Source organism: Oncorhynchus clarkii, chromosome 6 (genome assembly GCF_045791955.1).
Source record: "Oncorhynchus clarkii lewisi isolate Uvic-CL-2024 chromosome 6, UVic_Ocla_1.0, whole genome shotgun sequence".
Classification (NCBI taxonomy): Eukaryota; Metazoa; Chordata; class Actinopteri; order Salmoniformes; family Salmonidae; genus Oncorhynchus; species Oncorhynchus clarkii.
In genome coordinates, this window is record NC_092152.1 from 87930884 (window position 1) to 87945548 (window position 14665).

Genomic DNA, 14665 nt, shown 5'->3' on the forward strand with positions numbered 1-14665 from the left:
GGGTCCAGGACCCCGCAGGCTCATCCTGCTGTCGGAAAGAGCCGACACTCACACTAACCCCCCAAATACACAAATCCTCAAAACACACACACAACCAAAATTGAAAAACCCCTGTGGGAAAACTCAACTGAGGCTTCCTTACTGGTGGGCTGTAGACCTGAGATACTGTAGGCTTCTACTGGTGGGCTGTAGACCTGAGATACTGTAGGCTTCCTTACTGGTAGGCTGTAGAACTGAGATACTGTAGGCTTCTACTGGTGGGCTGTAGAACTGAGATACTGTAGGCTTCCTTACTGGTGGGCTGTAGACCTGAGATACTGTAGGCTTCTACTGGTGGGCTGTAGACCTGAGATACTGTAGGCTTCTACTGGTGGGCTGTAGACCTGAGATACTGTAGGCTTCTACTGGTGGGCTGTAGAACTGAGATACTGTAGGCTTCCTTACTGGTGGGCTGTAGACCTGAGATACTGTAGGCTTCTACTGGTGGGCTGTAGACCTGAGATACTGTAGGCTTCTACTGGTGGGCTGTAGACCTGAGATACTGTAGGCTTCTACTGGTGGGCTGTAGACCTGAGATACTGTAGGCTTCTACTGGTGGGCTGTAGAACTGAGATACTGTAGGCTTCCTTACTGGTGGGCTGTAGACCTGAGATACTGTAGGCTTCCTTACTGGTAGGCTGTAGACCTGAGATACTGTAGGCTTCTAATGGTGGGCTGTAGAACTGAGATACTGTAGGCTTCCTTACTGGTAGGCTGTAGAACTGAGATACTGTAGGCTTCCTTACTCGTGGGCTGTAGACCTGAGGTACTGTAGGCGTCTACTGGTGGGCTGTAGACCTGAGATACTGTAGGCTTCTACTGGTGGGCTGTAGAACTGAGATACTGTAGGCTTCCTTACTCGTGGGCTGTAGACCTGAGATATTGTAGGCTTCCTTACTGGTGGGCTGTAGACCTGAGATACTGTAGGCTTCTACTGGTGGGCTGTAGAACTGAGATACTGTAGGCTTCCTTACTGGTGGGCTGTAGACCTGAGATACTGTAGGCTTCCTTACTGGTGGGCTGTAGACCTGAGATACTGTAGGCTTCTACTGGTGGGCTGTAGACCTGAGATACTGTAGGCTTCCTTACTGGTAGGCTGTAGAACTGAGATACTGTAGGCTTCCTTACTGGTGGGCTGTAGACCTGAGATACTGTAGGCTTCCTTACTGGTGGGCTGTAGACCTGAGATACTGTAGGCTTCTACTGGTGGGCTGTAGACCTGAGATACTGTAGGCTTCCTTACTGGTAGGCTGTAGAACTGAGATACTGTAGGCTTCCTTACTGGTGGGCTGTAGACCTGAGATACTGTAGGCTTCCTTACTGGTGGGCTGTAGACCTGAGATACTGTAGGCTTCTACTGGTGGGCTAGTATAGTATCTGTACAGTATGACTGCTCTGATCTTGCTGTTGGTTCGATGTGTGTGTGTGTGTGTGTGTGTGTGTGTGTGTGTGTGTGTGTGTGTGTGTGTGTGTGTGTGTGTGTGTGTGTACTGACCTGTCGGAACAGGGACTCCTTGTTGGCCACTTCGTTCTCCAGCTTGTCGTTGAGGTCGTGTACGGAGGTGGCCTCTCGCTGCGCTGCCAAGTACCTCTTCTCCAGGGTGACGATACGCTCCTCTATGTCCTCCTTCTGGGCCATAGACTAGACGGGACAGAGAGAGAGACGGATACGTTTAGCACACACACACACACACACACTACACCCGTATACATACACACATACCTCTCGTATGTCTCTCTGCAGGCGTGTTCGTAATGTTACCATCCAGTACATACCTCTCGTATGTCTCTCTGCAGGCGTGTTCGTAATGTTACCATCCAGTACATACCTCTCGTTTGTCTCTCTGCAGGCGTGTTCGTAACGTTAACATCCAGTACATACCTCTCGTATGTCTCTCTGCAGGCGTGTGTTCACGTCTTCACTCTTGATGAGGTCCTTGCGTGCCGTGTCCAGGTCCTCCTCCAGCTCGCTGATGCGTCCCGTCATGGCCGCCATGCGCTCCATCATCTGCCCCAGGTCTGACGTCTGTCTCGCCACCACCTCCTGCAGCTCCCCCACCTTCCCCTGGTCCTCCTCCTGGCTCAGAGAGCCATCTGACGACCGCTAGGGACAAGACAGGGTTTAGGTTCCTTAAATATAGACAGAAACAACTAGGACATGACCTATAACCCCTGACCCTTCCCCTGGTCCTCCTCCTGGCTCAGAGAGCCATCTGACGACCGCTAGGGACAAAACAGGGTTTTGGTTTCTTAAATATAGACAGAAACAACTCGGACATGACCTATAACCCCTGACCCTTCCCCTGGTCCTCCTCCTGGCTCAGAGAGCCATCTGACGACCGCTAGGGACAAGACAGGGTTTAGGTTTCTTAAATATAGACAGACACAGCTAGGACATGATCTATAACCCCTGACCCTTCCCCTGGTCCTCCTCCTGGCTCAGAGAGCCATCTGACAACCGCTAGGGACAAGACAGGGTTTAGGTTTCTTAAATATAGACAGACACAACTAGGACATGACCTATAACCCCTGACCCTTCCCCTGGTCCTCCTCCTAGCTCAGAGAGCCATCTGATGACCACTAGGGACTAGTTGAGAGAGGAGGACAGTAGATATTAAATGCTGCAGGGCACGGCCTTGGAGGCTTGTGGTTGTTTTATCTTCCTTATTTAAATGCACTGACTAAGTCTCTCTGGATAAAAGGTTTCCTACCTTGCCGTTTGTGCTTGGGGTGTTTTCAGAGTTGTGGTTGAGCCCTTCCATTCCATCGCCTAGCGACCTCTTCTGGATGTTCTGCTCTCTCAGGTAAGACATCTAGGAGAAGATGGTACTTTAATAAATACCCCAAATTGGGGACATTTGATTGGACCAGCCAATACATAGAAGACCAATAAATACCCAATAAAAACACAACAGAACCCAGACACTAACAGCAGCACATCATTAATGATTAGAAAAAACTAAGGGTTCATGTTAAAGAGACTCCTATCACGGAACGCAAACCGGCTGCGCCAAGGTGCATAAATGTAACCCCCCCCCACATCAAACACGATCACGACACGCAGGTTAAAATATCAAAACAAACTCTGAACCAATTACATGAATATGGGGACAGGTTGAAAAGCATAAAACATTTATGGCAATTTAGCTAGCTAGCTTGCTGTTGCTAGATCATTTGTCCAGGGATATAAACATTGAGTTGTTATTTTACCTAAAATGCACAAGGTCCTGTACTCCGACAATTAATCCACACATAAAAAACTGTCTACCGAATCGTTTCTAGTCATCTCTCTTGCTTCCGGGCCTTTTCTTCTCTGGACTTTATATAGCGATTGGCAACTTTCATAAATTAGGTGCATTACCGCCACCGACCTCATTCGTCTTTCAGTGACCCACATGGGTATAACCAATGAGATGGCACGTGGGTACCTGCTTCTATAAACCAATGAGGAGATGGGAGAGGCAGGACTTGCAGCGCGATCTGCGTCACAAATAGAACTGACTTCTATTTTAGCCCATGGCAACGCAGATGCTCATTGGCGCGCGCGAGCAGTGTGGGTCCAATAATTGAATAATATAGATTTCTACATTTATTTTGTAACACTCGCGCACGCGACGCGAGCGGTGTAGTCTGGGTATAAGGGACTCCACAGTCTGATCAGAGCACTGTTAAAAAGCCCCCTAAGGGACTCCACAGTCGGATCGGAAGTCTTCTCAAAGTTAGCAGGCTAACTCATTCATTGATCCCACTTTGTCAAATCCCCAAATACAGATGACCCTCTCTGACATTAAAACACACACACACACACACACACACACACACACACACACAGACACACACACACACACTATTGCTTTAGAGGCAAGAGAAGATTCCTACTGAAACGTACAGCTGAACCGTGGGGGGTATCACAGGAGGTTGGTGGCACCTTAATCAGGGAGGACAGGCTCCTGATAATGGCTGGAGCGGAATCCGTGGAATGGTGTCAAATACATCAAACACATGGTTTCCATGGTTTCCTTGACTTTGATGCCATTCCATTCGCTCCGTTCCAGACATTATTATGAGCCGTCCTCCCCTCAGCAGCCTCCCCTGGTGTGTGTGTGTACTTGTGTGTGTTGTCTGGCCACCATTTTAAAAACAGTGAGTGAACTCATGAGACTGAAGCACCCAGGGAAGAGTCCAGCTTGGGCCGTGAGCCTGACCACAACTATTCTAGTGCCGCCGGCCCACGGTCAGGGACCAACCACACAAACGCATATATCCCTCCACTGACGGGCAGACACGCTCTCCCCATCTTTCACAGGTCAGACGGTAGAGCTTGCAACTCCAGGATAGTGGGTTTGATTCCCGGGACCGGCAGCACGTAAAACATATTTCACACATGACTAAAGTCCCGTTGGATAATAGTGTCTGTTAAACGCCCAACTCACACACATTCATGCAGGCTGACACACACAAGGAGAAGCGTAAGAGAAGTGTGTGTGTGTGTGTGTGTGTGTGTGTGTGTGTGTGTGTGTGTACTGCTAGGCTAATTCCCTACTCTCTGAGAAGAAGAGAATCATAAGGAGAGATGTAGAGGACAGGAGAGAAATCTAGTCCACTTTCCCATGATCCTCGAGCCCTTTTGTCCATTCTAATCCCACTCACGACTCATCTCCCCTGAGAGCGCTGTGCATTCTGTGTGTGTGTGTATACGTCCATTCGTGGAGTCCCAGTATCAGGCTCTCAGTTAATAAGTCTCATATCAATGTGTGACTCATGTCCCTACAACACCTGTATCTGTGTACAGTGGAACATTACAGATACAGTGTAACCACAAGACAACATTACAGATACTGTGTAATCACTAGACAGTATAACATCACAGATACTGTGTAATCACTAGACAGTATAACATCACAGATACTGTGTAATCACTAGACAGAATAACATTACAGATACTGTGTAATCACTAGACAGAATAACATTACAGATACTGTGTAATCACAACATTACAGATACTGTGTAATCACTAGACAGTATAACATCACAGATACTGTGTAACCACTAGACAGTATAACATCACAGATACTGTGTAACCACTAGACAGTATAACATCACAGATACTGTGTAATCACTAGACAGTATAACATTACAGATACTGTGTAATCACTAGACAGTATAACATTACAGATACTGTGTAATCACTAGACAGTATAACATCACAGATACTGTGTAATCACTAGACAGAATAACATCACAGATACTGTGTAATCACTAGACAGTATAACATTACAGATACTGTGTAATCACTAGACAGAATAACATTACAGATACTGTGTAATCACTAGACAGAATAACATTACAGATACTGTGTAATCACTAGACAGTATAACATTACAGATACTGTGTAATCACTAGACAGTATAACATTACAGATACTGTGTAATCACTAGACAGTATAACATTACAGATACTGTGTAATCACTAGACAGTATAACATTACAGATACTGTGTAATCACTAGACAGAATAACATTACAGATACTGTGTAATCACTAGACAGAATAACATTACAGATACTGTGTAATCACAACATTACAGATACTGTGTAATCACTAGACAGTATAACATCACAGATACTGTGTAACCACTAGACAGTATAACATCACAGATACTGTGTAACCACAAGACAGTATAACATCACAGATACTGTGTAACCACTAGACAGTATAACATCACAGATACTGTGTAATCACTAGACAGTATAACATTACAGATACTGTGTAATCACTAGACAGTATAACATTACAGATACTGTGTAATCACTAGACAGTATAACATTACAGATACTGTGTAATCACAAGACAGTATAACATCACAGATACTGTGTAATCACTAGACAGTATAACATCACAGATACTGTGTAATCACTAGACAGTATAACATCAGATACTGTGTAATCACTAGACAGTATAACATCACAGATACTGTGTAACCACTAGACAGTATAACATCACAGATACTGTGTAATCACTAGACAGTATAACATCACAGATACTGTGTAATCACTAGACAAAGCCTATTCTTCTTTATCCACGTGTTAAACATGGGAATGATGAAATAAGGTCCATAGTCATTCAAGATGGATTGGTTTTTTATTCCCCCAGGAAAACGAGTGAGGACTGTTGTCATGGATACGATTTGCTGATTGTCGGGCGAGAGTGAGTCGCCATTGGCAAGATGACTGGGAACATGGTTGAATCCCTCCACGAGGCAAACAAACAGGCAAAATGTCAGTACAGAGACAAAGTGGAGTCGCAATTCAACGGATCAGACATGAGATGGATGTGTCAGGGTCGATAGACAATCAACTGATTACAAAGGGAAGACGAGCCACGTCACGGAGACACCGATGTCTCGCTCCTCAGAAAAGACAAACAGCTTCTTCACCCACGTTGAGGATAACACAGTGCCACCATCGCGGCCCGCTTTGAGGACCACACAGTGTCACCATCGTGGCCCACTTTGAGGATAACACAGTGCCACCATCGTGGCCCGCTTTGAGGATAACACAGTGCCATCATCGCGGCCCGCTTTGAGGATAACACAGTGCCACCATCGCGGCCCACTCTGAGGATAACACAGTGCCACCATCGCGGCCCGCTTTGAGGATAACACAGTGCCACCATCGCGGCCCGCTTTGAGGATAACACAGTGCCACCATCGCAGCCCACTTCCAAGGAATGTAGGGGCTCGTTCTCCGTGGCCGACGTGAGTAAGACATTTAAGCTTGTTAGCCCTCGCAAGGCTGCCGGCCCCCCTAGCCGCGACCTCAGAGAATGCGCAGACCAGCTGGCTGGAGTGTTTACGGACATATTAAATCTCTCCCTTTCCCAGTCTGCTGTCCCCACTTACTTCAAGATGTCCACCATTGTTCCTGTACCCAAGAAAGCAAAAGGTAACTGAACTAAGGCTTGGGGCTAGTTAAGGATCACATCACCTCTACCTTACCAGACACCCTAGACCCTCTTCAATTTGCATACCACCCCAATAGGTCCACTGACAATGCAATCGCCATCGCACTGCACACTGCCCCGATTGTGGACTTCAGGAAACAGCAGAGGGAGCACGCCCCTATCCACATCTTCGGGACCGCAGTTGAGAAGTTGAAAAGCTTCAAGTTCTTCGGACTTCGTCACTGACATCCTGAAATGGTCCACCCACACAGACAGTGTGGTGAAGAACGCGCAACAGCGCCTCTTCAACCTCAGGAGGCTGAAGAAATTTGTCTTGACACCTAAAACCCTCACAAAAACTTTTACAGATGCACAATTAAGAGCATCCTGTCGGGCTGTATCACCGCCCGCTACCGCAGGGCTCTCAAGAGGGTGGAGGCCAACAGACTGTTAAATAGCCATCACTAGCCGGCTACCACTCGGTTACTCAACCCAGCACCTTAGAGGCTGCTGCCCAATATTCATAGACATGGAATCACTGGTCACGTTAATAATGTTTACATACTGCTTTACCCATTTCATAGGAATATATTGTATAGTAGCCTACTGTATTTTCGTCTATGCCACTCCGACATTGCTCGTCCTAATAGTATATGCATCTTAATTCCATGATTGTACTTTTAGATGTGTGTGTACACAGGGTTACCACGGGGTCACCACAGGGTGGTCCGATGAGGCTTACCTCTTTGTGTTGTGATGTGAGCTGTTCTTCCAGTTGGCTGCATCTTTCTAAAGCCACACGCAGTCTCTCCCTGACCTGGAAAACAGACAATTATTAGTCTCCATCATTTTACACACTTGCCATTACATCTCTACAAAAGAAGAGATTAGCAGGCAGACGATGTCCTCCACTCTACCAACCTTCTCGTCCAGGGCTTTGTGGTGTTCGAACAGGGACTTGAGTGCCTTGAGGACCTCTACCTCGCTGGAGACCCCGGCAGGAGACTGGGCCTGCCTCTTCACCACCGTCATCCTCAGACTGCGTTCATGACGAGACACCAGACACTCCAGATGCTCCAGGAGAAGCTACGGTCATCACAGAACACACATCAGATGTTACACACACACACCTTCCAGGAAAAGCTACGGTCATCACAGAATAAACAAGTTTCAAACAGCTTGTTCACGCCACACACACACACACACACACACACACACACAGGATTGGGAAATAGTACAGACATGTCTACACACGAGTGTGTGTTGTGCTCAATCCCATGTGGTTCAGCAGCTCAGGGGGGTCCCATCAGAGCTGCAGGCTGACAAAGCCCAGACTCTTCCCTTAATCTCCCCTTCCCCCTTCATATCCCCCCTCTCTACCCCCTTCCTCCCATATTCTACCCTCCATCCTCCCTCTCTTCTCATATTCTACCCTCCATCCTCCCTCTCCCCTTCCTCCCATATTCTACCCTCCATCCTCCCTCTTCCCTTCCTCCCATATTCTACCCTCCATCCTCCCACATTCTACCCTCCATCCTCCCATATTCTACCCTCCATCCCCTCTCCTCCTCCTCCCACCCCCTCTTTCAATTCCTCCTCCCTCCCCTCTCTAATTCCTCCCCCTCCCTCCTCTCCCCAGTCAGTGTCCATCGTTCCTAATTAGACTGACCCAGACTCTGCTCATTGCAACTGGACTGGCAGGCGGATTAACCAGTTAGAGCCGTCATCTGCCACTAGGCCTGAGCAGAGAAGTGACAGACAGGGGAATTATCCTATGGCTGTCTGCGCTGTGACCTGGGAGGGCGGGTGCTCTGTCAACCACTCATTAGGGGTGACCTAATCCTCAGAACAAAGATCAAGCCCTCTCTTAAAAACACTTGTAAATACACACGCACACACACACATACACACACACACACACACACTACTAAAACACAAACAGAAACGAATACTCACAGGTCAAACCAGTGGGAGTCTGACACTGTTAATGGACTATGCTAGGGACTGGAAGGGGACTGTGTGTGTGTGTGTGTGTGTGAGACTGACCCGTGTGTTGTTCCTCTCAGCCTTGAGCTCAGCGATCTCCTCCTCCCTCTCCATCAAATGCTCTCGACACACATTCACCTCCTTGGTCAGCGCAGCAAACTCCTGGACAACAACAACAACACATTAACACAACGTTAGAGACAGCAAACTCCTGGACAACAACAACACATTAACACAACGTTAGAGAGACAGCAAACTCCTGGACAACAACAACAACAAAAACACATTAACACAACGTTAGAGACAGCAAACTCCTGGACAACAACAACACATAAACACAACGTTAGAGAGACAGCAAACTCCTGGACAACAACAACAACAAAAACACATTAACACAACGTTAGAGACAGCAAACTCCTGGACAACAACAACACCACCACATTAACACAACGTTAGAGAGACAGCAAACTCCTGGACAACAACAACACATTAACACAACGTTAGAGAGACAGCAAACTCCTGGACAACAACAACAACAAAAACACATTAACACAACGTTAGAGACAGCAAACTCCTGGACAACAACAACAACACCACATTAACACAAAGTTAGAGACAGCAAACTCCTGGACAACAACACATTATCACAACATTAGAGAGACAGCAAACTCCTGGACAACAACAACAACAACACATTAACACATTGTTAGAGAGACAGCAAACTCCTGGACAACAACAACCACACATTAACACAACATTAGAGAGACAGCAAACTCCTGGACAACAACAACACATTATCACAACATTAGAGAGACAGCAAACTCCTGGACAACAACAACACATTATCACAACATTAGAGAGACAGCAAACTCCTGGACAACAACACAACATTAGATAGACGGCAAACTCCTGGACAACAACACATTAACACATCGTTAGAGAGACAGCAAACTCCTGGACAACAACAACAACAACCACCACATTAACACAACGTTAGAGAGACAGCAAACTCCTGGACAACAACAACAACAACCACATTAACACAACATTAGAGAGACAGCAAACTCCTGGACAACAACAACACATTAACACAACGTTAGACCGGCAGGTCAAATCAATCAAATGGATTTTAGCCCTTTTAAGTCTTTCATAAAGTTAAGTCTGTTGTTATGGAAACTCTTCTCAACACTTAACAGGAGTAACAAGCTGCATCTGAATTGGCACCCTATTCCCTATATAGTTCACTACTATAGACCAGAGCCCTATTCCCTATATAGTGGTACTACTATAGACCAGAGCCCTATTCCCTATATAGTGGTACTACTATAGACCAGAGCCCTATTCCCTATATAGTGGTACTACTATAGACCAGGGCCCTATTCACTATATAGTGGTACTACTATAGACCAGAGCCCTATTCCCTATATAGTGGTACTACTATAGACCAGGGCCCTATTCACTATATAGTGGTACTACTATAGACCAGAGCCCTATTCCCTATATAGTGGTACTACTATAGACCAGGGCCCTATTCCCTATATAGTGCACTACTATAGACCAGAGCCCTATTCCCTATATAGTGCACTACTATAGACCAGAGCCCTATTCCCTATATAGTTCACTACTATAGACCAGAGCCCTATTCACTATAAAGTGGAACTACTATAGACCAGGGCCCTATTCCCTATATAGTGGTACTACTATAGACCAGAGCCCTATTCCCTATATAGTGGTACTACTATAGACCAGAGCCCTATTCCCTATATAGTGGTACTACTATAGACCAGAGCCCTATTCCCTATATAGTGGTACTACTATAGACCAGAGCCCTATTCCCTATATAGTGGTACTACTATAGACCAGGGCCCTATTCACTATATAGTGGTACTACTATAGACCAGAGCCCTATTCCCTATATAGTGGTACTACTATAGACCAGAGCCCTATTCCCTATATAGTGGTACTACTATAGACCAGGGCCCTATTCACTATATAGTGGTACTACTATAGACCAGAGCCCTATTCCCTATATAGTGGTACTACTATAGACCAGGGCCCTATTCACTATATAGTGGTACTACTATAGACCAGAGCCCTATTCCCTATATAGTGGTACTACTATAGACCAGGGCCCTATTCCCTATATAGTGGCACTACTATAGACCAGAGCCCTATTCCCTATATAGTGGTACTACTATAGACCAAAGCCCAGAGGCTGCATACATAATACGTTTCCATGTTGGTAAACAGGTAGGGTAACTACACACATCCTGACAGTCAACAGGTAGGGCAACAACACACATCCTGACAGTCAACAGGTAGGGTAACTACACACATCCTGACAGTCAACAGGTAGGGCATCAACACACATCCTGGCAGTCAACAGGTAGGGTAACTACACACATCCTGACAGTCAACAGGTAGGGTAACTACACACATCCTGACAGTCAACAGGTAGGGCACCTACACACATCCTGACAGTCAACAGGTAGGGCAACTACACACTTCCTGGCAGTCAACAGGTAGGGCAACTACACACATCCTGACAGTCAACAGGTAGGGTAACTACACACATCCTGACAGTCAACAGGTAGGGCATCTACACACATCCTGACAGTCAACAGGTAGGGCACCTACACACATCCTGGCAGTCAACAGGTAGGGCAACTACACACATCCTGGCAGTCAACAGGTAGGGCAACAACACACATCCTGACAGTCAACAGGTAGGGCACCTACACACATCCTGGCAGTCAACAGGTAGGGCAACTACACACATCCTGGCAGTCAACAGGTAGGGCAACAACACACATCCTGGCAGTCAACAGGTAGGGCAACAACACACATCCTGGCAGTCAACAGGTAGGGCAACAACACACATCCTGACAGTCAACAGGTAGGGCAACTACACACATCCTGGCAGTCAACAGGTAGGGCAACTACACACATCCTGACAGTCAACAGATAGGGCAACTACACACATCCTGACAGTCAACAGGTAGGGTAACTACACACTTCCTGACAGTCACCTTTCAGCTGTATGTTCATGTGAGAATTTAATAAAAAATACGATTGAAGTATTGAACGAGTATTACCACGAATCTGACTGAAAAATACAACTTGGGTTTCAGAGTACGTTCCCTCACTAAAATTATAATATATCTATTCAGAGAGGTCGAGTTCTCCATCTCTCAGAGGACCAGGTGGACACAACCACAGTAAGAGCAGCACACACAGGTAGGGCAACAGGAGAGGAGGAGAGACGGAGAGGGGACAGTAGAGGAGGAGTAGAGGAGGAGAGATGGAGAGGGGACAGTAGAGGAGGAGAGATGGAGAGGGGACAGTAGAGGAGGAGAGATGGAGAGGGGACAGTAGAGGAGGAGAGATGGAGATTAAGAGGGGACAGTAGAGGAGGGGAGATGAAGAGGGGACAGTAGAGGAGGGGAGATGAGGGAGAGGGGACAGTAGAGGAGGAGAGAGGGAGATGAAGAGGGGACAGTAGAGGAGGAGAGATGGAGAGGGGACAGTAGAAGAGGAGAGATGGAGATGGAGAGGGGACAGTAGAGGAGGACAGATGAGAGATGGAGGGGACAGGAGAGGAGGACAGATGAGAGATGGAGGGGACAGGAGAGGAGGACAGATGAGAGATGGAGGGGACAGGAGAAGAGGACAGATGAGAGATGGAGGGGACAGGAGAGGAGGACAGATGAGATGGAGAGGGGACAGTAGAGGAGGACAGATGAGAGATGGAGGGGACAGGAGAGGAGGACAGATGAGAGATGGAGGGGACAGGAGAGGAGGACAGATGAGAGATGGAGGGGACAGGAGGAGGAGGACAGATGAGAGATGGAGGGGACAGGAGAGGAGGACAGATGAGAGATGGAGGGGACAGGAGAGGAGGACAGATGAGAGATGGAGAGGGGACAGGAGAGGAGGACAGATGAGATGGAGAGGGGACAGTAGAGGAGGACAGATGAGAGATGGAGGGGACAGGAGAGGAGGACAGATGAGATGGAGAGGGGACAGTAGAGGAGGACAGATGAGAGATGGAGGGGACAGTAGAGGAGGACAGATGAGAGATGGAGAGGGGACAGGAGAGGAGGACAGATGAGAGATGGAGGGGACAGGAGAGGAGAGAGAGGACAGGAGACACCTTTCCTTTGCCTTCATATTCCAAAGTCTCCCTCCACTCTTCCATCATCCCATTCAATCAACAGTCACCATGCATTAAGACTACATGCAGTTTACCAACCAGAGACTCTTGCCCTATACCACCCCCCCACCCACCCACCCACCCAGCCCTTAACAGATTCCGTGATGGTTGTGCCGACAGAATGAACCATCCTGATGTTTGGTTCCCTGAGTATCCAGGCCTTCTTTGCGGACGGACACACACACACACACACACACACACACACACACACACACACACACACACACACACACTCCACACACGGGCAAAGGGGTTATTATGTGGGGAGTTGGAATGTTGGATTCCTGAATTCCAGAGCAGAGTCTGATGTACAACCAGCCGCCAGAGAGAGGGAGAGAGAGAGAGGGAGAGGCCCTGCCTGTCTGGCTACTTCAGTACAGCCTGCCCTGCATTCTCTCTCCTTTCTTTCCATTTACCCACGCTCTCCTTCTTGGTCTCCCTTCATCTCTCTGTCTCGTCTCATCACTGTCTGTCTGAAATCTGTCTTGCCTACTACTAACCAAAAAGCCATACTGTGTACTAACCACACAACATACTATTTAGTACATAGTGTTTAGCAGAAGAGTATTCAGTAAGCAACAAATATCAACATATTAGGGTCTCCCATACTGACAATCAGTGTTGGGGTTAGTTACCTGGAAACTAATATATTACATATTACTCTGTACATTTAACAAAAGTAACGCGTTACTTTATAATATTACTTTGCATGTCGAAGGGAGCCGGCGTTATAGTCATGAAAAAAAATCTCTAAACGTTTTGGACTGTCGGAGGGAGTCGCGCGCTCTACCAAAGATAGGCTGGTTACTAGGCTGGTTACTAACTCAGGTCTGATCACTAGTTGCTCCTCCCATCTGATAGGCTGGTTACTAACTCAGGTCTGATCACTAGTTGCTCCTCCCATCTGATAGGCTGGTTACTAACTCAGGTCTGATCACTGGTTCCTCCTTCCATCTAATAGGCTGGTTACTAACTCAGGTCTGATCACTGGTTCCTCCTCCCATCTAATAGGCTGGTTACTAACTCAGGTCTGATCACTGGTTCCTCCTCCCATCTGATAGGCTGGTTACTAACTCAGGTCTGATCACTGGTTCCTCCTTCCATCTGATAGGCTGGTTACTAACTCAGGTCTGATCACTAGTTCCTCCTTCCATCTGATAGGCTGGTTACTAACTCAGGTCTGAACACTAGTTCCTCCATTCATCTGTGGCACTGCTTTCCTGTGCTAGTCTAGTGTGCTGCACTGTCATCTGAGCTGCTGAATTATCCATATATACTGGAGGACAAACATCTGTACAGGTTAGCTGGCTTTTCATTCAAAATCTCTCTCTCACGTCGCCAGTTCTGGTTAAATGAGGAAACAAGTTGAGATCGGATCATGAAAACGCTCACCCGGTAGGGTTATGATTCTAAAAATAACACACTTTACTTCACAAAGTAACTATTAATGTATTACCAAGTGTTGAAAAGTAATACATGATATTGCT

At 47.0% G+C, this 14665-nt stretch overlaps 1 protein-coding gene across 1 annotated transcript in view; it reads right to left on the reverse strand.

Moving 5' to 3' along the window:
* LOC139411770 (liprin-alpha-1-like) overlaps window positions 1-14665 on the reverse strand; it is an 84614-nt gene that overhangs the window by 33274 nt on the left and 36675 nt on the right. The window contains exons 3-8 of the mRNA XM_071158502.1: window positions 9026-9127; window positions 7901-8065; window positions 7722-7796; window positions 2751-2852; window positions 1922-2143; window positions 1535-1681 (exon numbers count right to left, since the gene is read on the reverse strand). Of these exons, the coding sequence (XP_071014603.1) occupies window positions 1535-1681; window positions 1922-2143; window positions 2751-2852; window positions 7722-7796; window positions 7901-8065; window positions 9026-9127 (813 nt within the window). The remainder of the gene's footprint in view (window positions 1-1534; window positions 1682-1921; window positions 2144-2750; window positions 2853-7721; window positions 7797-7900; window positions 8066-9025; window positions 9128-14665) is intronic.